The following is a 25,030-nucleotide window of genomic DNA, read 5'->3' as shown; positions in this document are numbered from 1 at the left end:
ACACATAAGTAACCTGCCAACATAAGGATGGCAGGGGGAGGGGGATATGGTGGTGGGTTTGGTTTTTTTTGAGAGAGAGAAATGTTTAAGCTTGTTCTTTTGACTCTTTATCATGAAGTAAATAATTGGTTATACCCAGCTAAGCAATAGACGGCTGTGCACAGAAGACACAGAAAACAGAGGGAGATCCCAATCATTTTTGGGATGAATAGAATAAAAATAAAATAATAATAAAAAAAATCAAATCAAACAAAATTAACTGCAAAACACCAGATGGGTTGGCAAGATTTCGTCACCACTGCAGAATGTTTTCCCACCCCACTCTTTAAAGAGGGGTAAGAGGGCCGAGGACAAAACTGTTGCTTTAAGCGAACTTCCCAGAGCTACAGTGAAAGCCCTTTTATCTGACATGCTGGGTGAACGGGGGGAGGGGTGGGTGCTGGTAAATTAAAAATGCAGGTCAACCATGATGGAAGGATTTGGAGTCAGGGAGAGGGTGGATGTGGGGCAGGGGCATGGGAGAGGCTGTGAGGCACAGGCTCTGGGAGAGGGGCCGCATCTGGCAGGGGGTTAGGGTGTGGGACTGATTTGGGGTACTGGATGGGGGGGCACTCACCTCCGGCAGTCCTTATGAGCAGCTCCCCATCCCTGCTGTTCCAGGTGGCAGCACAGCCAGGCAGCTCTGTTGCAAGCAGGCATGTCTGCAGGCACCACCCTCGTAGCTGTGGTTCCTGGCCAATGGGCTAGGAGTTGGGGAGTCATGGCTCCTGCAGAGCCAGCAACAGCAGGGTCAGGGAGCCACTTGCAGGGGCCACCTGAGGTGAGCACCTCCCATCGGGCACTCCGATCCCCTCACACCCCAATCCTTGCCCCAAGCCCCCTCCTGGACACATGTTCTCTCCCACAGTGCGCCCCACAGCCCCTCCCACACCTCAGTTCTCTGCCAGTTCGGCACCAACCACCATATAAACCAGACTATCCGTGCAGAAATGCCAGTCTACTGACTTTGCCAGTTGAAGATGTGCTGGATAAGAGGGCTTGTACTGCATAGGAATGCCTTCTCTAGCCTGGTTTATAATACCAGATAATCGACTTAATATATGCAATTCCACCTACGACAACAGTGTAGCTCGATGCGACGTACCTTAAGCTGAATTTCCATGGTGTCCCCATTGCAGGAGATTGACACGAGAGTTTCTCCCATCTACTTCCCTTATTCCTCACGACCCCATGCAGTACTGCGGTTGACAGGGGTGCCATCAACAGTCAATTTAGCAGGTCCTTACTAGATCCACTAAATCGAGCCCCAGAAAAATTGATCACCAGAGTGTCGATCTCCATGTAAATATAGACAAAGCCTCTGAAGACAGCCTCTTATCACATCAGTATGTTAAACAATCAGGACAAGAGATGTTGTCCGGTGCCAGCTCTAGGACCCAAAGCGGGAAAGCACTCAAGCCCCTGCTTAAAGTTAATAGATGCTCAATCCGTTTCCTAAATTAAAGCCCTAAAATGCAAGGCTGACCATGTTTACAAAAGGCTTCTCTCTAGCCTCCTCATACACTTCCCACAAAAATAGTTTGTGCAAAGTTTGATTTGTACAACAGAAATCCACAGTTCTGTGGCAGGGATTCTCAAACTGAGTACAGGTGGGGAGTCACAAGCTGTCAACCTCCATCCTCCAGCATTTATAATGGTTTTGAATGTGTTTTATATTGGGCAAGTGGTCACACTCAGAGGCTTGTCATGTGAAAAGGGTCACCGATACAAAAGTCTGAGAACTACTGCCATGCCACGGAGAGATACAACACTTTGGCTTATCTCCCAGTAGCAGAAATTTCCGTGTGTCAGTGAGGTCCACAGAAGCCTTTTTGGGGGTCTTACCTTTTGAAAAACCAACAGTGGGGTCTACTGAAGGGATGTGGACCCACAAGATAATCTCTCTCGAATGACTCAGCTGTGTGTAATGTACCCTAGCATACTGGCAAGAACGGGAAAACTACTGGCAATATTACATGGCAATTAATTTGTAGTATAAGGCTCTCAGGACACATGACAGAAATGGTATAGTTGAACCTCTTTAATCTGGCAATCCTGGGGAACAGGGTACGCTGGATTAAAGATTTTGCTGGGACAGGGAGGGCGCTGCAGGATCTGGGTGAGAGGCAGTGGGGCGCTTACCTGCCACCCCGATCCCAGAAGGACACATGGCTCAGCGTTCCCAGGCACCGCCTCCCGCCATGATGGGAGTGGCGGGAAAAAGCCTAAAGGGAAGCAGCCATATGTACTGCAGTTTTCCCAGTTAGGGGGAAAGGGTGTCAGGTGGCAGTGCACAGAGCCACTTCCTCCTCCGTACCATGGGTGTTCCCAGATTAGGATTCACCCGGCATTCAGAGGTTTAAAGCGTATTTTAATACAGGCCTCTTGGCTCCCAACCCAATTCCTAAATCACAGAAGACACCCCTCCCTCCCTAGAGCAGTTAGTTTTAATGTCTCAACACAAAGAGAAGAGTAATGGAATTTGGAAAGTCTTACCTATAGGGGTCAGTAGGGTCCCTTGCATCACAGACGTCTGCATGGCCATGGCAGACACAGCGCCCTCCAATGCTGATATCTTTGATACTGTAGTAATACTGGGGGAGCATGCAAAGAGTTGAATTTAGGATCATTGTCAACTGGTGCTTTCACCCTCCCTCTTTTCACTCTCACTGGCAAACTACATTGAATATTCTCAGACTCCAGGCCAACATTTCCTTGGGCTGCAGTAACACCTGTTAGTGATCACAAAGCTAATTAGCAACAGGCTGGGGCTCCCAGCACAGCCAAGAAACCAGGTGCAGCGCCAGCAGGTGTTCTGGATTTTTTACTTTGTTGGCAGTGAGACTCTGAGAATAGTTTTTCCTCTGGCCAGATTTCCTGCTCTAGCCATCGGTATGCACCAGGGAGGACTTGGGGCCCTCTCCATCGTCATCAGATACAGCTGCCCGAGGATGACAGTTTGGATAGAGAACAAGCCTCGTGAGGAAAATCTCAGAGGATAGGGCTCACTTGTGGGCCCATGGACCTCTTCCCCAGCTACTCACAAGCAAACGGAGGTGACCCACTGAGACAACTCTCCATACCAAGTATTTCAAACATACTGGTAGAGACCCTAAAAGGAGAACATACAAAGATCTGCCTTTTGGACAGCGTTGGCAAAACGGTTTCCCCATGGTGCTGAATCTTACCCAACTGCCCTCAGCTAAAAACCTTGACTCAAGGCACTGGCTTTACTAGGGCCGCAAGTTCTAGAGCACACATGGGATTCTTTTCCAAGGCAGCAAGTACCAAACCTACTCCCTTATTAGTATGTCGAAGAATCTCACCCTCCTCGTCACAGTCGGATCCCTTAGGGCTTTGCCCATCAGGTGCCCAAGCAGCGTGTTGGTCTGCAGGAAGCGCAGTCGGATATTAGTGGCTTTGGTGAAATTCCGTAGAAGAGGTGAATACGAGAAGTTCATGGCTCCTGGGCGCCCGTTTACCAGAGACACAACAATCTGTGGATGCAAAAATGAGATAATCCCTCAGGCGGACAGAAAATTAATGCCTCCTCCTGCCAACCACAAACTCCCTTCCAACCAGAGTAGATTGAATCAGCTCTCTACACGTTTTGTTTGCAGAAATGGCTGAAATTCAACACTGGTCCATAGAGACAACATGAAAAAGGAAACCACTTCGGAGGAGCATCTACCAGCTGTCATAAGAATGACATCACTCTCATAGCCCATTCTATCCCTCTTAGAAATCCCCCACCAAAAAACCCTGCCCCAAACAAAGTTTTGACACCAAAAAAGGAGAGGTGCCAATGACTCTGAAGGCTTGGCTAATACGATGTATTTTACATGGAACATGCACAGATACTCCAGTGATGGGCAGCGGCATGAAGCAGACAAACATCCTCTCCCCTTCAAGCCAATCTTATGGCCAAACTAATAGGTAGATGTCAAATAAGGCATAAGCCGGTCATTCCAGGCTTTGTCGATGGCCAAGTTGGCATTTGTCTAGAAGTCGATTCTCACCCGCTCAACTCTGACCCTTTAATGGGCCGTATTTCTGAAGGGTTCATTCCAGTGCAAGTAACTGCTCATATCCACTTAGGATTTTCTTCTGCAGTAGCTCTTAGGCAGGAGAAAGACTTTAACGACAGCCCAGTAGATGAAGTTGGAGAAACGGAATGGGCTGAGCCTCCCACTTGGCACAACACAACCTCCAGGACATGCAGGTGCCTTCTGGGCCAAATTCTCACAAGAGGACTAACGAGATGCTCCCGCAAAAAAACACATGCATTGTGACCACAGACCTCAAGTTTACATGTGAAAGGGCGGGGTTTTGTCCACCCACCCTTTGCACTTTGCCTGCTTCTGAAATCTAGCCCTGCCTGCCAAGCTTCAAGTCCTCTAACTGGACAGAACACTATGTTTTATAAACAGGAACGTCTGCGGTTTACTGTGCTCTTTGCATTCTGCTATGACCCTTCCTGATTCCAGCACTGTCTGGGGGTGGATACACCGACTATGGTAATAACGGAACAGCTGGAATGGATCCCCATGAGAACTGCAGATTTTGACAAGAGGGTGCACCAGATTCCCCAGCACATCATCTCATAGCCATTTATCAACGTTTACATGTGCTCTGAAGGAAACAGGCTATGAGTAATGCAGTTTTCCCCAGCACTAGGAAAGATACATCATTATCCCCAGATGCCTGAAGCCGGCCTGGTGACCCACTCAACACAGCAATGTCCAGCTCTGCTCATGGTATCTGGTTCTCTGGATTGGATGGGCAAAATGCTTGTTTAGCCCACTGGAGGAAGAAGTGCATGGCAGCGTGGTACAGACACAGACAGGAACTGAGTCCCATCCAGTCCTCATCTGCCTGAGAAAAGAGCAATGAGTGTTCTCCAAACCCTACAAAAGGCTCTTTCCCAACCCCACACAAGTGAAAGCATTTCCAATCCCAGAGGTATACCTGGAATTCCTCAGAAAGCCTCCCTTTTATTTCAGCTACTCAGCTCCTAACCACACTGAGAAAGACAGGTCCTTCAGGGAAATAAAGGCCTAGTACAATAGCTCACCTCTCCATTTTCTAAAGGTACAATCCTGGAATATTCAGTAGTGCAGATGGCATCATCATCCTTGGTAATACGTTCCACGGTATTCGGGCCAAACTTCTCAATACACTCCCTCTTGGAAGCTGTTTATCAAAGAGAGACCAGAGCAACATAAGAAAGGTGTGGCTCAGATGCGGATTAAAAATATTTCCCAATAAATGCCATTGGGAGTTACCAATACATAGAATTAACTATCCATTAAAAATTCATTACATTTGAGCAATTGCCTGCCCTGCCATCAGCTCTGTATCACTTATGCCCTAGTCTTCCACACAACTCCCTTCGTCAGGATGGCAAAGAGGACAAGAAGTGAACAGGGCCACAATTTGAGAACCAACAATGAAGTCATGCCAGAAATTGCCACAGAAAAGTCCTGTTTCCAGTGTATTCTAGATTCAAAGTTTCATGGTTTCATAGATTCTACAATGTGTACCACCATCATGATTACCTAGTCTGACCACGTGCATGACAAGCCAGAGAAACTCACCAGTAATATCTGCAGCAAGCCCAAAACTTCTTTTTGCGTCACAGGATTCCATTGAGAAGTATATCATGATTTAAAGACTAAGTGATGAAGAATCTGCTACATCCCTAGGTCAATTGTTCCAATAGTTGATTACACTCACTTAAAATGTTCATCTTATTTCTAGTCTCAATTAGTCTACCTTCAGTTTCCAGTCCTTGGATCTCATCTCGTGAGGTCTTTTTCTGCTCGATTAAAGAGCTGGTTACTATTAGAAATTTCCTCTCCCGGTAGGTACATGCAAGCTTGGATCAAGTCATGCCACAACATTCTCCTGGATGAACTAAATCGATCAAGCTTCTTAAGTCTCTCGTTATAAGGCATGTTTTCCAGGTTTTAGATCACTTTAGGAGCTCTTTCATAAACCCTTTCCAATTTTTGACACCTTTCTGAGGTAAAGATGCCAGAACGGGGTACACAGTTCCAGCAACAGTCTCACCCTTGCCATATATAGTGGTAATACTACCTGCTATTTCTCCTGCTCAAGCATCCCCAGACCACTTTTACAGAAAATACTGAAACACAATAATCCTGGAGATTGTTTAAACACCAAGGAAAGTGGCAAACAGCTTATAAAGCAGCATAACTAAGAGCAATGATATAAAAATCCAATAAAAGCATTTAGGATGAAATAAAAAAAATCCAAAAAACTTAACAATGAAACTACTAAAATATGGAATAGCCTCCTGAGCAAAATGGTGGAATCCAAGATACTGGATAGATTTCAAACAAGACTGCACAAAGACTCTATACCGTGGAGAGCAAAATGACAGCACACAGCGGGTTTATCTTCCATTCCTAAATCCTGTGATTATTGGTAAATAAACCAGAAAACTTAAATCAGGTAGAACAATCCACTTGGAAGCAGCAATCCAGAGTGCCTGCCACTAAGAGACAATGCAAGACTGGCCAAAAGCTAAATGACAACAGTCATAACTGGTCTTTAACTTCACTGGTCAATTGCCCCAGAGTGATGCAATTTGCTTTTGGAATGGAAGCCCAACAACTCTAGGGTGCCAAGTGTTTCCTTGCAGTTGTAGGAGCATCAAGCCTCTCCCAGCACCACCGTACAGGCACATGCCAGAGTCTAGACAAGTCATGCATACATTTCGGAAGCTCTTATGTCCTTGCGTTCCCCCCAGGATGCTTGACATTCCATCGTCGGCAAAGTGGGAAGAGAGCCATACTATTTACTACTGCCATTAAGGCAAAGGTCATTTCCTCCGTAATCCCAGACTCTTTTGGAATTAGTCACGTACCTGAATGTTCCTATAGCAAAGGCTCCACCAACATGGACACTCAGGGTCAGGCAGCTCATTAGATCTCAGACCAAGTAAGCTCCAGGAGACATGTTCTATATGGTGACTGAGTGGCTGATTACATCATCATATTCCTTTTACTACAAAATCCCACATGATGCCACCCTTAAGGCAACTGCCTCGACAGAGGAAAAACCTTGAAACTTTCTTGCCCCTTCCTCCGAAGCCTCTGGCACTGACTTCTGTCAAACGCAGGATGTTGGCCTAGAAGGACCTTCGGTCTGGTCCAGTTTAGCAGTTCTTCTGTTCATGGCAGCATGGTCATTTGCATTTGACTACTTTAATAATATTTAGCACTTACACAGGGCATTTCATCTGCTGGTTTCAGTGGATAGCTGGGGACAACAGCTATTGTTGTCTGAGCTTGTCAAAAGGAGGGACAAAAACGTTCACCCAGTTATTTATCTATTTCTCCATTCTTCCACCTAGCACAATGCTTCACCCAGCTATAATCACTAGCTCCATTTTAAACATGGGCAACCTGTCAGCCAGTAGCAGAGCTGGGAGTAGATCCCAGGTTTCCCAACTCCAGTCCAGTCTGTTTCTAATGGCTCATGCTGCCTCTCATTCTTTGAACTTTAAGTTGACCACCATTGGAGTGTTTCCTCCTCACATGTTCTACACATGCCGAGCGCTCAGCAATGCATGTAAATGTACGCACAACGAGGATGCAATTGTGGGTTAATCCAGAGATTAACTAGGAGAAATGAGGGGTTAAAGCCAGGCAAACATGCATGGCAGATCTTCTCAGCTGTTCCTGGAAGGGCTGCTATTCTCAAATTCAGACTCAACTGAGAAATGTTAGCATAGGTCATGGGAATAATCCTCAGAAATTCAGTACAATTCGCCTGATGTGAAAGTGCCCCCTTTACAGGACATGCTGCCTTGAAAACTACAAAATCAGGCTGGCAGGGGAGGGCCTCAAGGAATGTCGCCCCACACCTGCTTCTCATCCATGTAAGACATGCTGGTATATGCCCAGAGATACCTAGCATTGATAGCGTAGCTCTGCTCCATAAACAGTGTTTGGGCAAGGAAACAAGCACAGTGTAGCAATGGGAGGAATGGGGCTGCAAAGTATAGTGTCAAGCCTCCAGCATCTGGACTGGATTTAACAACCCATTACTTTGATTAAAGGGTGCTTTCCTCAGAACCTCTGGGAACAGCCAGTCATTGCTGAGAGTCAGCATTAATCCATTTCAGGGAACTGCCACTCTGGAGATATTGGGGGGAGGGAGGGAAGTGGGAGAAGAGAGAAAGAAACACGCTGGCAGAATAAAGTGAGTGCCTTGGAATCTGGTCCTGGTGATTGTTTGGGAGGGACCCAAACCAGCAGAGGCTGCAGGAAGGTTAACGGAAAATCAAAACTCCATTTTGCTGGGCATTCTGAAGCAGAAGATAACACTTAGCAATTACTGCAATATACCCAAGGAAGAGGGACCTTCCGCAACACAAGTCCAACATTGGCTTTTAGCTGGAAGAGATTATTGCACTTGGGCTACACAAACATCTAAACTTTGATTCTGCTCCTCTCAAAACATTCCCACCCCGATTCCTTGAACCAGAGAGGAGGGACGGAAGTGTGGGCTAGACGCCAGCCATGCACCATTCTACTCTGACACTGGCTGTCCGTGTCCTCAGGCAAGTCACTTCCTCTCTGTGTGCCTGTGTTAACCCCACTAGTACTCAAGGAGAATAATGTTTTCCTGCTTCATAGTTGAAAGAATAATTCCATTTATTTTCAATGCATTGTAGGGCTGGGGCTAACTGGTTATGAATGTACATTTAGTCGTGCGTCCTAGGACTGTCATTGCTGTTTATAGCTTCCCCTAGTCCTGTGTCAGCGTGAGTCCATTAAGGTCAATTTTAACCCGCTGTCCATGGAGGCTTTTCAAAAACACAGACCTGTGAGACACAGGGTAAAAACCCCAAGCAGAGTAAAGAACCAGAGGGATCAAAGAGTCAATGCAACAGGTCATGTGCTCTACTGTATGTCCTTCCCTTTATGAAGGAGACAAAAATAGACTAAATCCTCATTCTGATTCCATGTACCCAAGGAGGGCTGCGCAATATATGTGTATAACTTCTTGAACCAGAACAGACTGACATCTTTAACATGCTTCTTTGTTTCCAACACAGTGTATTTAAAAAAAAAAACCCAAATGATTAAAACCTCAAACTACCCCTACAAAATCCTCGCCATGCCCATCCTGTGCCCTTTTACTTCTCCAATGGCCTGGAAAAAGGATTCTCCACATACCTCAGACCCACAATGAAGAGGAGAGAAATTGCCTTTGCTATGGTGTCTTTTGACCGGAACCAGTAGCACTCCTTCCTGCTCCAGTGAAATTTTCTACAGCAGAGTAATTTTTCCCTCCCCTTTGAAAGATTTCCCCCACCCCGCCTCACTGGCCTTTCAGGGGAATATTTGGCAGGGACACTAGGAGTTTGGGGCATGCAAGCTCAAAAAGGCAGAATTAACAACAGCTCCAGATCTGATGCTCCTCTTGGAAGCAGGAGCCAGTTTGTACAGTTAGCTCTGTGAAAAGAGAGGTGTCCCTTTTGGAAAGGTCCTATCGAGCTGTGGTTATCAGCCAGGAGTCCGGAGATCCCTGGGGGACCACAAGCAGGTTTCAGGGCCTCTGCCAAGCGTGCCCAGAATTATAGGGCCCAAGGCAGAAAGTAAAAGCCTGGCCACACTGGATTGCATTTCAGGGCCCCAAGTCTCTTCTCTGCCCCCCTGGGATGAAACCAAATCCTGCAGAACTTTAGTTGTCCAGTGCCCCCTGTGGTGTGGACCCCCAGGCAACTGTTACCCCTTAGTACTGGCCTGGCTTTTATATGCAGAAAAACAGTTGTGGCACAGCTGGGCCATGGAGTTTTTATAGCAAGAAAAAGGTTAAGAACTCCTGCTATAGAGCTCAACAGAAAATAAGTCTCTTTCAATAAGCTTTTTTTAATGACCCTATACTATTTATTACCAAATTTGGTCTCTGTCCTAAGAAGTTGCATTGATTAGGTCACAAATAAGCTTATGGAAAGAAGCTCAATTGCTACCAAATTCCATCAGGTTTAGAGTGCCGTCCCCACAAGATCTGTAGGCTTTTTCCATCGGTTAGCAGCTGGTCCAATTGCCAGCAGCCAAAGGCACCCCCACTCCTCAGCAAAGGGGGATTGAGGCAGCCCATGAGGATTGAGAAGCAGCACCACACGGCCCTCACTCCTGCAGGCTGGAGAGGTGGGTGGGCAAGCACAGAGCTCCACTGATCTCAAGACAGTGGCTTAATGTCACCTTTTACCCCTGGATTCCAGGGTGCTAGGGTCTGATTTGGGGATGGCGACGACTGCTCTCGCTTACACCCTGTGTACTCTGGGCCACAAGAGACCCTCTGGCAATCCAGAATATTCAGCGCACAGAGCAATGTGGCTGCACCTTCCCTTTGCCAGGCAGGAAATTGTGAGGAGGGCTGCTTTGCCACCGGGTGTGATGAAGTGGGGTTTGTATTCACTGTCCAGTAGTAACCCTGTGCGTGCACCTCAGTTTGCCTGGGCATTGCACTGATACCTAGATGGTGATTGGAATTTCAGTGTGAACATCTAGGGCAGAGGGGAGGAAATTAGGTGACACCTGTTGCCTGGGAAAGCTGAACAAAGGCCAAAGAGCAGGGACAGACTTCAGAGTGTGTGAGTAAGTATCGCTGGCTTGAGGTGCAGAGATGGGGGGCAGGGCCCTTGGCTCTGAGGCCCCTTTCCCCCAAGATGGATTGTACTGACAGCTTCTGCTTTCTGGGCTGACAAGTCTGTTCTACGCTGCATCCCTGTCAACTAATAAACCTTCTGTTCTACTTGCTGGCTGAGTATCACATCCGGCTGCAGAAAACGGTGCAGGGCCCAGTGACTCCCAAGCCTTCGGTGACACAGGTATGTGCTGTTGGGGAGATCAGGCTGGTTTTCAGCCCCCTACACAGCCAGAACAGCAGAAAGGGGCAAACTACAGCTCAGAATCAGGGTCCAGGTCTCTTAGGTCCTGTCTACACTTCAGCTAGGAGTGAGCCTTCCAGCCCGAGTAGACAGACTTGCACTAGTGGGGCCTGAGGTAGCACGTTAAAAACCAGCACGTGGATGTTGAACTCCTGTAGAGATTCGGAGCAGCTGGGCGAGAGAGCCTATGCTGCTGCCCAAGCCGCAAGGTGCACACTGGTATTTTATAAACTTAAAAAACAGCAAATAGTCTGGAAGCACTTTAAAGACTAACAAAACATTTAGATGGTATCATGAGCTTTCGTGGGCACATTTTAAGCAGGCTACCTCAAGCCTCACTAGCATGCGCATGTCTGGCCCAGCTGGGAGCTGGTTCACAGCTTCGGTGTTGACAGACCCTAAAATAAATTACTGCTTCTTCAACCTGCTGTGCTTTGCAACATGTTCCGTGCAAGGAATTCTGTACCTACGTGGAGGGTGCAGGCAAAAAGCCAGCATCAGTGGGCCAGGCTCCTTCTGGTAGCAATGGCTTCCGCCACCATCACACAACAGGGGAGCAGGTAGAGACCTCTGAAGGGTAGGGGAAACTGCAGAAAAAATACTGCAAGGAAAGAATGAGCAAAGGCAAAGGCAGGTCAATTTGACAGGAGCTTATCCTCACCTATGCACAGCGCAGCAGGGCGAATCAGCACAGCAGAGTATTTCCAGAACTAGGACAAGCGAGGGAGGAAATTTCAGGCGGCTTTATCTACTACATTAAAAAATCCTTCTGGGATAAAGCTCCTTCTCCTCCGCTCTGGGAGGGGAGCCCCCATGCTGGCATGTAAATGTCAGGGTAGAGAGCCTGCTTAGGGAATCCCAGTGGAGGGAATCCCAGTACTTTTTCTCACCAGGTTCGGGGACTGGTTTTAAATGCCGCCTGCAGCTTTTGATTTGCATCTTCTACCAATAACTGCCAGTGCTCTCAGAAGTCAGTTGCTAATACACACCTGGTGACTTGGCTGTGCTGCATATGTTTTAGGATAGGGATGAAAAACCTTTTTTGGGTTGGGGGCCACTGACCCATAGAAAAAAGTCAATCGAGGACCAAGTGAGAAGCCAAAAAAAAAATCCCACAAGTGAGGAAGAAAAAAACTTGTCACAGATGTGACACCTAACTGAGAGGCAGATATAAAAAACAAAGAGAAAAAGGTTCTAAGACTGGTCACCCACCAGATTCCGGGATGGGGCCAAAAATTAGGGGTTCAGCGTGTGGGAGGGGCACCAAGGAGCAGGCTGGGGGGTTGGGGTGTGGCATCTGAGTGGGAAGAAGGGTGTAGGAGTGGGCTAGAGGCAGGTGGTCTGGGCAAACCGCGGGCTGGACCTGGCCTATGGGCTGTAGGTTCCCCAACTCTTGTTTTAGGTTGATAGAACTGTTTTCAGGAAACAAAAAGATCAAGTATCAGAGGGGTAGCCGTGTTAGTCTGAAAGATCAAGTTTGACTCAGATGGAGTTGGAGGAAGAGAAATTCATCTGATGTCAAGAAACAAATACACATGGTCCATTCCCCAGGCCTCTCCCTCCCCCAGGATATGCATCAGGAATAGACAGTACTCTGTCTGATGCCATGTCCTTTCATAACTAGAGGTCTGCCAAATTCAGAGCCATGCATCACAGACTGTGAAATTTGACGTCCGCTATGAAATCCAACTATTGTAGGAAAGGGACAGGCTAGTACCACTGTGGCCCAGGTTCCTACTGCGTGCCAAGCTCCATATGCTAGTCTTGGCTGGGTGGGGCTGTGGAGGGAGGGGACACCCTCTTCCTCTTCATGGGGCACTCTCAGAACTGGGTCAGACCCACTTCTGGAAACCTCCAACAGGAAGCTCTGCAGCTACAGGCTGGGATCCCAGTTCTAAAGGCAGCACCACTGCCAGCAGCAGCGCATAAGTGCGGGTGGCATGGTATGGTATGGCATGGCATTAAAGTTCTACCATAGCCCTAAATAGCATCTATTCCACTGGGTAAACTCCCAGCTGCTTTGATCCAATCTTCAATTCTGGCAGCAATAAGCTCTCGGCGGAAGGAATAGAAGCCACCTGCTGTACTAGAGCATACCACTTACAGAACTCCTCCAAACCCAGGTTCAGAGAGAATTCCCACGCAAATGCTACAATGACAACATTGCTCCTGGCTTGCCGTTGCCCCATACAGCATGAATTAAGGCCCAACTGCTCCCTTCGCTGCCATACTTACAGGTAAAGTACTGCCACGGCTCATAGGTAAGTCCAAAGTCAGTAGATCGCTCCAGCACCCAGAGGTCCGGACGAGGAGAATTAGCAAATTTGATCAGGACATAGGCCACGTGGAACAGCTAAAAAAGACAAAAGGTAGTTAGGTTGGTGCTCAAGGTGGCATTACCTTGACTAATGTGACTCCACGTTTCCTTTGGAAACAAAGTGGATCACTATGCGATGTGGACGCTGGCCAGAGCCACTGCGAGGGAAAGATATTCTCAAGAGGAGATGGGTCTCATTCTGGTTATATTTATCACTGGGGAATGTTCAATAACAGCATATTCCCAGCTGGAATGGGACTGAACTCAGCAGGGCTACGTCTTCACTGCTGGCTTCTTGCACAAGAACTTTTTGCGGAACAGATTTTCTGCAAAAAGTTTTGTGCAAGAGTGCGTCCACACTGCCATTGCTTTTGCACAAGAGATGTCCACACTGCCATGGACGCTCTTGCACAAGAAAGCTCTGATGGCCATTCACAGCACCTGTGCACCTGTTGTGCGTCCACATACGCCTTTTTGCGCAAGAGCTCTTAGAAAGAGGAATAACTCTTGCGCAAAAAGCCGTCTTCTGACGATCTACTGTACTTTTGCTTACGCAAAAATGCGCTTGTCGCATGGACGCTCTGCGAGTTTTTGCGCAAAAGCTCTGCAGTGTAGACGTAGCCCAGGGCATTATCTAGCAGACTAGGGATGTTAAAATGCATGAAACTGATTAATTCTGTATTTTCAGTTGTTACACGCTTACATGCAGGGCAGCAGTTAACTCCCCAGGAGTTGGTACATGCCTCCTGCCTGCCACTCTGCTCCCGGGGAGCTGGGCTGGGAGCCTTGTGTAGCTTACGTAGCAGTTTGGTTAACCAATAAACTCATGCTTGTTAATCTGTTACCCATTTACATATTGCATGCGATGCAAACTGTATTCAGAAAGTCAAAATTCACCCCAGTGAAATTCAAAGATCTACCTTCCAAAATATCCACCTCAAGGCAGCTTCTGCGCTACAGTGGAAGGATACAAGCCAACGCTAGCATGGGCAAGACAGCCACTCATGCTGCATCTGCTCTGCATTCTGAGGACTCTTTTCCAGGGCGGTGACTCAGCACCTTTGGCCCAAGCCTGGCTGAATGCTTAGCCCTCTCACTGGGTTTTTTCCTGCCAGGGGGCTTAAATCAGTAATTCCTCATGAAAAACCCCAGGGACCAGCAACGTGAGATGCTCCAGCCAAGAGTACATTCCCCAGTCTTGAAACCAGTTGGAATTGACTTGGGGCGTCCGACACGGTTCCGAATAAAAGGGGATCACAATAATCTACTCCCTTCCCTGGGAGAAAGGGCCTCAAAAAGGTCTTCTAAAAGAGATTTAGAGGATTGACACGAGTGTTTATCGTCCCCTCAGTACTGAAATCATACAAATCTCCCACCCAAATCAATGTGGGGCACAGAGTCAAGAGATCTGCACCATAGTTAAGGTGGTGCTGGGTTACTCAATCTATACAGATCACAAATAGGCAGCGCTAACCATAGCCACCCATAACTCCCCAGGGAAAGCCCATCTTGGCTTGAACCCAGAGTCAGGCAAATGCTTGGCCATGAGAAATGAACCCTGAGATATGCCCAAGACAGAATGCAGAGTACTGGAGAAGCTACTACCTGCTTCATGAGGGACCAAGTGATGCTGCCACAGGCTGCCAGGTAGGGATGTCAGTGGTTAACCGGAGTAGCTCACCGCACCATGTCAGAGGGATCCCTTTAAAGCGGTTAACTTGTTAAATGTCCTGTTTACCTGGTTAACTGTTTGAATGGGATTTTACATCCCTACTGCTAGGAAATTCCCATCTGATAAATCTTTCCATTTGGCTGCTTCTTAGGCAGAAACCAAATCATAAACTGTGCCCTTGAGACTTTTACAATTGTGTGCCAGTCTGTCCTACATCCACCCGACCAGACACACAGCTGGGCACAAGGCAGCTCCAGAATGGATGCTCTTCCACTTGCACTGGGTTTGGGAGAGCAGAGAAGACCTGTTTGGTCTCAGCTTGGCTATTGCACTGGGCTACTCCCAGTGAGGCCAAACACTGATTTATGCAGCAATGTTCTTTCCAAGAATGAAATAAATACACTCTCTGGACAGCTAAAATGTCAGTGCTAGAAAGAAACAAAAGCTGGAGCAGAAATTCTCTTCTCTAGCTGGCACCAGCTCTCTCCAAGAATCCTCACTCCATCATCCTGTCAAATGGTGATATTTACAGGCAGATGAAACTCTTATCAGGCAAAATTCTTAGCAGCAAAAACACAAAAGGGCAACTTGCACTTGCAAGATGGGCTGATCTGTGGCTCCAGGGTCCCTCCATGCACAGAGCTGACACAGTAAGGGCAGCTACCATGCCAAGGCCAACATGTGTACACCTTGACTAGGAGGAACCACCTCTAGGGCTGAGAAAGGAATGAAAGCTCCATGTCCATTTAACCTTTCAGCCCAGACAGCCAGACCAGGGTCCAAAGTGATGGGCAGTGTGTTGTAATTCTCTGTGTACTGGCAAGTCCCAGGACCAGACATACACCCAAGGCACACAGCAGACACTTGGCATTTACCAAGAATCACACGGTTCAAAAACAATTGTAGCCAGCCACAGAAATGTCTTAAGGGAGAAAAGAAAGAGACCAGAGCCAGGGAAGAAGCAATCAAATCCCCCAAGTGGTTCAAATTCTGGACTCTCCCAAGGAAGTGTGTTTTATGGAGGGACCTGGCATAACCATCCTTATGACAGCAAGAACATGGTACAGGTGGGAGGTGCTGGCTTGACAGCTCTGGAGATCAGTGCCAGCTTCCCCAGCAAGGGGTCTTAGAGCTGGCAGAGCCCCTAGCCTGCCTCTACAGAACATACACAGGCAGAATCAGCATCCACGCTTTCTGCCTGCCTGGAGGCTGGGCTTTATTGAACGCTTTGATAGACCGCCACAAACTAAGCTCCCGCCTGAGCTTGCCTCTTCCTAGGGCTCCCATCAAGACCCTCCCCTGACCCAGAGTGGCTGCTCCCCATCCACCACAGTAACCCTTAAGGCAGGCTGGTAGCACCTGAATTTCAGGGGGCTCCTCAGAAGAGCCCTGTATTCCTAGACACTAGATCTTCCATTCCGTCCCTAGCTGAGGCCTTATCCTGAATGGCCTGCTGCAGTTGGCAAGAGAATCACCCCATTACCTCTCACATTCCTTCAGTTCTAGACCCCCTGGTGATGGCCCACAATCGCTACAACTGCCATTGCATTTCAGGTATCCTTGTCTTCTGGCTCACCGAGAACCGGACAGAAAGGACCATACTCATGTCCCACAGGCAGGATTTGAGCTTGCGGCTTACCAGTAAGCATCTCTGGGGCAGAGCCTCAGCTGGTGCAGCTCTGCTGAAGACACTTATACCAGCTGAGTGTCTGGCATTGGGAGATGGGGGCAATCTCCAGCTCATTCCCCACAAAACTCCAACATACGTCAATGTTCCATTGTTTAAGACAACCCCTTCCAATTACGCCCCACAGCCCACATCACAGAGGGAGCTGGGAGACTGGCCCATGGGGAATGCACACCAATTAAATTACAATTACGACTCAAATGAACAAAGATTTCTAAACAGCTACCCACCACAGGTGCACATTACCACTGCGAAAACATCACCAAAGCTGAAAGATCAAACTTTTTTCCACAGAGCTAAAGCAAAAGACCGGACTTAAACACAGGTTTCAATTCCTCTCTGCGGCTCATGCATTTCCAAGGCACATGAAGCTAAGCTCACACCAAGGCACAGCATTTTCTGGCCACTAACTTTTGTAATCAAGCTGTTATTTATTAGTGAAGCCCCAGAGACCAGACTTTCGGTCAGCTGCTTTCCCTCCAGGATCAGTTCTCACAGGTTTACATCTGCTTCTTGGCATGAGAACCATGGCTGAGCACCAGCCAATGAAGTTATGCATTCCCCTCAGTTATAAATCCATCTCCAGCTTTATTCTTTGGGAGATAAATTAATGTTCCCACTAGAATGCGGCAAGTCTTTTGCCTGACTTTTTGGCAAGGTTGGCTACAGAGTTTCAAGGTATCCAGTAGCATGCGGGACAGCAGCACGAGAGAAGCTTCAATAAAGAGACACAGACTGGTCCAAATTCTCTTTAATTAGTATCCTCCTGCAAGCAAGACAAGCATGACATAGCAAGCGGGGCCCAAGGCTGGGAACCAGACCATCGCTTTGGCAAGTTATTCAGGGTCTTGTTTCAAAACTAAGGAGCATCCACAGCTCTAAGTGAGGTCAACGAGGGGTGCAAATATTCAGTGTCTGACAACAACACCCTTAACTTTCTTCCGCTGGTCCCGGTGTCCCACAGGCCCCGACTACTCTGGCCTGGCAGGACACTGGAGCAGCCCGTGTCTCCAGGGGAAGGAAGCGCTCCAGCCCAGCACCCCACCTTTAATTGGTTAACCAGTTAAACAATATATTTAACCAGGTAACCAATTAAAACGGAATTTTACATCCTTACATCCTTAGACTGAAGCTCCGAGGTGCTACACACCACAGATGGATACAGACAGGACAACATGAGGAAGCAATGGGATGATGCCAATCAGTATGGGCACTGGCCTCAAAGCATTAGTTTAATAATGTGCTCTTTAGATTAAAAGCACAGATTTTCAGAGGGATGTCCAACTGAAAAATAGGCCTAGAAATCCTACACTGTATTATTCATGGAATCGTCTCTGGGACACCCAAAAACACTGGTCACTTCTGAAAATGTAATCATCTTTAATCTCTCCCTGCCTCATTTGCCCATCTCACCGGGATGCTGTGACGTTTCATTGTAAGGCAGAGGTCTCCAACCTTTTCAAGACAACCTTCACTTTTTGAATTTAAGTGCAATCCAGGATCTACCTCAAACCCAAACACCCTTGACCCACCTCCTTCCTGCCCCTTCTCTGAGGTCCTGCCCCTCCTCACTTCATTCTCCAGTCTCACTCACTTTCACCAGGCAGACGCAGCGGGTTGGGGTACACGCTCTGGCCTAATCCTTGTAAGAGATTTGGAGTATGAGAGGGGCTCTGAGCTAAGCCTGGGGAAGGGGTTGTGGTGTAGGAGCAAGTTCAGGATACAGGCTCTGTAAGGGAGTTTGGTTCCAGGGCTCAGGGCTAGTGCAGGAGCTTGGAGTGCAGGAGGGGCTTCATGACTGGGGCAGGTGTTTGGAGCTGGCTCCAGTTGGGTCCTGCTTACCACAGGTGGCTCATGGGTGGTGGTGCAGTGGGTCTAAGGCAGGCTCACCCCTGTCCTGGCCCTGCACCACTCCCAAAAGCAGCCAGCAAACTCCATCCTAAGCCCTGTTGTGCCCCCTCTCTGCTCTGTGGAGAAAGGATACAGAGTGGAAGGGGGCACCTTGACATCAGCACCCTCTTCTCCCTCCCCTCCCCTGCACAGCAAGCAGGAGGCTCCCCAGGGGGAGGGGCAGCTCCAAGGCAAAGGGAAGGAGATGAGCAGCAGTGGGGGGAGGGGCAGCTGAAGCACTAGCATTTGATAACCTCCTGGCCAAAGCAGTCAGGATCACCTGTCAGAGGCTCCAAGATCTACCAGTAGATCCCGAGCTACTGGTTGGTGACCACTGTTGTAAGGAGACTTCATATTGCAATCGGAGCCTGGGAGTAGCTAGACCCTGCTGCGGAAGCCATGCTGCTACTGTAAGTGAGCTAGCACCCAAAGATAACCTTGCATATGCCTCTATATCAGGGTGGGCAAAGACTGGCCCATGGGCTACATCCTATCTGCCAGAGTTAGCCCCTGGCGGGCCCCCTCACCACCATATTTACTTGCTCCTCCACGGGCATGGAGGAATCATTCACAGCTCCTATTGGCAGTAGATCCCCACTGACGGCCAATGGAAGCTGCAATTGTTGTCCATACCTGCAAAGTGCAGGTAAATATAGCAGCTGCAGCCCACCAGCGGCTAACCCTGGTGAACAGTTACCGTTTTATTGCCCATCCCTGCTCTACGTGCAGCAGCATAGACACACCCCTAGTGTTGGTAAATTGCTTTGAGATCCTTCCAGGAAAGGTGCTATCCTTTGATATCCGAAGCATAGTCTTTTTATCCAAGCATAGTCTTTTGGGGATTCAGGTATTTGTTTCTGCCTGCCCTTCTATCCAAAGAGAACGGGCTGACATAAAACTTAAAAAAAAAAAAAAAGGACAGACAGTGTAGGTATCTTCAATACTTATTTCCCCCAAGGCAGCAGACCCCTGCCAGCCACCAACTCTCTGCTGTCCAATTTCACACCGGGAACCTAACGTTTTCAATTAAAGGCACAAGAGACCCCCGCCCCCTCCCCCTCCCCGCCTTCCTGACTCACAAGCCATCCTTGTTCCCTGCTCCAGTGTCACAGCTGGGAAGCTCTGCATCCCTGGATGGTATTGATTACACTGCAATCAAACTACCGTGTGGGCGACTATGCACAGATGTCATACGCTTTGCTCAGAACACCCTTTCCCTCAACCCCAAGACTTGTTTAAAGTGAAAATGACAACAACAAAATAAACCAATACTCCTGGCTGCAGGCTTTATTGCTCTAGTGCAGTGTTTCCCAATTTAATTTGGCTACAGAACCCTTTGCATCTTACAAGAATTTCAAGGAACCCCTAGAAATACCAGGGTAAAATCTGTCAAACAATTAAAAAAAAAAAAAAAGACCCACTGAAATTGGTGGAGCCTCCCCCCCCCCCCCCCACACACACAAAAAAAGGTGCAAAATAGACTCTGTATCTTTAAGAGGTATTGGGGGGAGTATCACATTCTCACAGAACCCTTTCTTTTGCTTTGCAACCCTTTCTTTTGCTTTGCGGAGCCCCAGGGTTCCACAGAGCACCAGCTGGGAAACACTGCTCTAGTGACATCGCAACTAGCACAAGAAGTCAGAGGGCCTGTGATCCCTGGCAGTACCCCTTACACTTGCAGAGTGAAGGTTCACTAATTTGTCAATCAAAAGTCACTGGAGCAGTTTTGCACAGGCAAGCACATGCGCCAACCCACCACTCTATTTCTCCACTCTACAGCAGCACACTTAGAACAACTGCGCCCACATCTCTGACCCCTTTTTTTCAGATGCCACAAGAAGCCCACTCACAGGAAGGGCAGCATAGCACAACTTAGATCTGCTATTACAGTATGGGGATTTCTTATGCTTCCCCTGCCTTTTTATTTTTTTTAAACATGAAAGGCAGGACACTGAGGACCTGATACTAACATCCTCTTTTAGTATCAATCAGTGTCCTAGCAAAATCCCTGTTAATGATAGGGATGTAAAATCCTCGTTAGTCAGTTAACTGGCTAAACCTTAGGTTTAACTGGTTAACACATTAAGTGGGATCCTGCACAGGGAGCTGGTAGCAGGAGCTGGCAGCCCCAAGCATGGGGTGGCGGGCAGTTTCTGTTCCCAAACCCCACCCCAAGGGGCTGGAGCAGCCCTCTGCCCACAGAGGGACACAGGTAGGGGGCTGCTTCAGGGTACCAGTTAACTGATCACATCCTTAGTTGATGTACTTACATTCTACCTCTTAAGCAACCCCTGCACTATTAAAATGACACAGCATTCTTCCACTGCTTATGCTAAATAATTGTGATGCATTACTATGCACCATTAAACAACTGCTGCTGTTGCTCCCTCACCCAGACATGACTGCACTTTAGTGACAGGGTGTAATGGTCCCTGCGTCGTATATCCAGTCCTTACCAAGCACGGGTGTTATGAGGCTCAATCAGCATTTATCAAGCTGAATGAATATCTATAGCACATTTGCATCTGAGTATCTCTCAGCATCATCATCATTCGAGTTCACCGACAGGAGCCATTCCTGTTCATTTTTCAGAAAATGTACAGGATTCTGTGACCTTTACAAGCTCAGGCACTAAACTGTGGCATTCGTCTCAGCATAATCATGGGACATCTTGTTAAATCTGGTGGATTTCTGTCCTCCTCTTTTTCAGAAAATGACAACCTACCAGTAAAAAAGAAAGGCTGTATAACTGTATCAAGTACTTATGTTGAGAAAGATACAAAGATAGCGTAGTCGCTCTAAAAATGGAGAAAGCAAGCTGGCAGGAAAATCAGATTTTTCATTCCAAATTTAGTCCCAATACATTTTTGTCCAACCAATATAGAAAGAGAAACTCAATAGTGTTTTTCAGAGGCCTTATTTAGCTCATATTATCATTCAGATGAATAAAAACCTCTATAGTTCCAAAGTCCTGGCCAATTTTTTCCCCCTCCATAGATAAAGGGGTTTTCTGTGCCAAGTGCCACATTTAGTGCACATGTTCATCTCTAAACAAACAGCTCTCATTGCTTCTGGCACATGTTTTAGGGCAGGGGTGGGGAACCTAAGACCCCGGGGGCCGGATGCAGCCCCCAGCTTCCCTGGATTTGGCCCCGAGGCTCAGGGCTCCTCTCCGCATTGGGGAGCCCACGCTGGCGAAGGGTGGATTTTTGTTTCTCACTTATGTGCAGCCCCTACCTGATTTTTCTGTGGATCAGTGGCCCCAACCCAAAAAAGGTTCCCCACCCTTGTTTTAAGGCATCAGGGGAAAAGATTCAACCCTCTGGCAAAAGACCTGGTGATAAGGTACACTGGACTGAGATCAGAACCAAAACAGTAGTTCAAGCAACAGCAAACATTCATGGCACCAGTCTCCATGGAGGATTGTGTACATTGTGGCTGGAGTTGGGTGAATTTTTTCAACAAATATTAAAAATTGCCAAAAAATACTTTTTTCAGGACACAAACTAGTCTCAAATTTGGGATAAACAATATTTTTAAACTGTAAAAAAGTGGATTTAACTATTTCAACCCTTTCCAAATGAAATGTCTTGTAAGTTTTTCAAAAAAAAAAAAAAGTGTGCTTTGTTTTTCAGTTCAGTGAGAATTTTTTTTAAAATCTGCTTTGCTTTAAATAAACCAATTTTCCTCCTGATTTTTCAGTTCAGCCTTAAACCAGAAAAAATAATTCTTCACTCAGCTCTAGTCATGGGGCAGAGCAAGAGAAACATGCACATAGTCCTTAGAAGAACGCAGCTCAAACTAGTGCCTGACCTGAAGAAATTACCAGCTAAATAGGATATGACCTATATAACAATTATGACCAAAGGAGGACCCTTCAGGGTAGAGGCAAATAAGTCATAATCACCAATCAACAGTTATACAAACTGCTAATTTTTAGGGAAAGATATGATGCAGGTAGAAGATGCTCAGCTCACCAGAACTAGGAACCCTAGAACACATCAAATCTGAAGTGGGATATGGGGATGACAGAATCAACTGACTCAATGTAACCCTTACCCTTCTACCGTAAATCCACCTCACTTGGGCTAGTTATAGGAGGCTTCTGTAGGACATTTTCAGGCTCTACTGTGACTGCTGTGTTTGTCACCAATGGGCTGGTTCTTGACGGATGGCACACATTTTTAAAGAGCAGTGACATTAATAAGAGCAGCATTACATTGGTTTGTTGGATGGAAGGGAAGAAGCTCTGACGTCTTTGGCAGGAAATCACCACAAGACACTGGTGCACTTTTTAATTAGCAACTACTTTTCTTTCCAAATAGTAACATTTTTATCTGACAGATGCTGCAGATACCAGCTTTGAATCACAATCATTTATGGAAACAAGTTCAACATCCTACAGAGAATGAGATACTGAGTAGGCGGAACCAAGCAGCTTTGTCCTTGATTAGAGCTCCACTGAAACAGAATTCCACAGCTAATTACACCTCCAAATGGCAGCTCTGAGGTTTTGATGAGTGAAACCAGCACATGAATCAGCAGCAAATCCACCCAGTTTAGAACTATACATTTGTGTGTCTGAATCAGCAACTTCCTGTTTGTCCCTCCTATGAAGGATAAGCACAAGAGTGTTTAGAGAAGGCAGCTGTTAAAAAGTTTGAATTGCTTTTTATTCCCCTTTCCTCCCCTGGAGTCTACATCAGTGTTCCCAGTAAGATGAGTGCTTGGGCGGCCACCCGGGAGAGAGTCAAGTGCAGCCCAGCTGCTTAGCAGAGTGCCCACAGCCAGCAACAGGTGTCTTGATTGTTGGTGCATATCTGTATATGCCTTGGTGCACATAAGAATATTTATTCCACACATGGATGGAAAAAATTAGAGGGAACACTGGTCTATATGGGGAGGTATTCTATAAGAACTATTCCTGATTAACTCAATGTGTGGTGGATTAAGATCATTCAGCATAATCTTATTCTATAATAAAAGCATCTGCACACTGCATTAATCAGGAATTAGAAGAGTTACTCAGTGTTACTCAGGCTCTTAACTCAAGTAAGTTTTGTTTTCCTTCATTTAAATTATTGTTCTGGGGTGGGGCTGGGGAGGAGAGGTTCAATATGCAGGCTGCCCTAGGGAAAGAGGACAACCCAAGTCCCCTCTCATCATAGCAGCTTAGGGCCAGGTGAGAAGCCCTTGTCTGTGGCCTTTGTAGCAGGCACAGCCAACAGTGGGGTGCGTGCTCCCCAGCTAGGGGACAGACAGGCACAGACAGACACACACAGACAAACTCTCTGCAATATATAGTAGATAGCTGTCCTTTTCTCTACCCCTGCCACCTGCCAGCACAATGGGGTTATAACGGTCCTGGTCCTCATCTCTGGCTCCTTGCTGTCCCCCTGTGATCATTCTGTAGTATAACTGTCCTTCCTATCAGACCCCTCCCTTTCCATTTGATGAGAAACAATCGAATTCCATGGACAGCCCATTATCCAGGCACAACCAAACCGTAACCTTGCTTTAAGTTAGGATACCAGGAAACAGCATACCAAGTTTGGTTGTCCTAGCTCTTACCGTTTAGGAGTTCTTGACTCAGACATATGGACAGAAAAACTCATCTCCTATTTAAAGGCCCATTGAAACCAGAGAGCAGCTACCTTGTTCTACACTCACAGGGATGGATTACAGTTTTGTGCAACCCTGAGCCAGAGCAAGCAGAGGACCTCTCCTGCCCTGACCCTGCTGCAAGGGAGTAGAGTTGGAGCACTGGGGCTTGCCCGGTTCCACACCCCCAAATACTTCTGCTAGGGAATGAGGCTGGGGGTGTAGGGGCTTTTCCCAGCTCCACCCATTCAGTATTCCTGCTGGGAAGTGGTGTCTTGCCCATTGCACCCATCCAGCAAGCACCAGCGTCTCTCCCCTGCTCCCCAGCAAGAGCACAGAGCAGGCTGGAGCCCAGGGCACCCATTTTTCTGGGGCACTTCAATTGGCCAGGACCCCTGGGCACCAGCCCCATTGGCCCAGTGGCCAACCCACAGCAACACGACAGGGACTGCAGAAGGCCCCCTGAAGAACCGTGATGGGACACAAGGCCTCACAGACCAAGCGCACCTACCCTGTTACCTCTAAGCAGGAAGAGACCTGTGCCCTGGTTGCAGAGTCCACAAACTGTGCATACCCACTGATGGGAGGAGGGGAAGCAGCAGCCTGCAGTTACAGCCTACAGAGGCTCCTTAGGCCCCAAAACACAGGGCAGAGGTACAGCACATGTACCTTCCCACCGGAATAGTAGCAAATAAAGACAATTCATAACTGAGGCTACATTTTGTCACAGATACTTTTGGTAAAAGTCATGGATAGTTCAGGGGCACTAAATGCCTGTGACCTGTCCGTGACTAACTATATACCCCTGACTAAATCCTGGGTGCTTTGGGGGAGGCTGCAGGGGTATTTGAGCAGCCACTTGCTGCTGCAATAGTCATGGAGGTCCCGGAA

At 47.5% G+C, this 25,030-nt stretch overlaps 1 protein-coding gene across 2 annotated transcripts in view; it reads right to left on the bottom strand.

Moving 5' to 3' along the window:
• Nucleotides 1-25,030, bottom strand: part of LAMA5 (laminin subunit alpha 5) — a 186,506-nt gene that overhangs the window by 89,092 nt on the left and 72,384 nt on the right. For both annotated transcript variants that reach the window (XM_075901088.1, XM_075901089.1), the window contains exons 3-6: nt 13,208-13,325; nt 5,114-5,232; nt 3,366-3,536; nt 2,536-2,633 (exon numbers count right to left, since the gene is read on the bottom strand). In XM_075901088.1, the coding sequence (XP_075757203.1) occupies nt 2,536-2,633; nt 3,366-3,536; nt 5,114-5,232; nt 13,208-13,325 (506 nt within the window). The remainder of the gene's footprint in view (nt 1-2,535; nt 2,634-3,365; nt 3,537-5,113; nt 5,233-13,207; nt 13,326-25,030) is intronic.

The sequence above is a fragment of the Pelodiscus sinensis genome, chromosome 18 (assembly GCF_049634645.1).
Source record: "Pelodiscus sinensis isolate JC-2024 chromosome 18, ASM4963464v1, whole genome shotgun sequence".
Taxonomy (NCBI): domain Eukaryota; kingdom Metazoa; phylum Chordata; order Testudines; family Trionychidae; genus Pelodiscus; species Pelodiscus sinensis.
The sequence above is the reverse complement of the archived record's forward strand: the minus strand, read 5'-3'. Positions and strand labels throughout refer to the sequence as shown.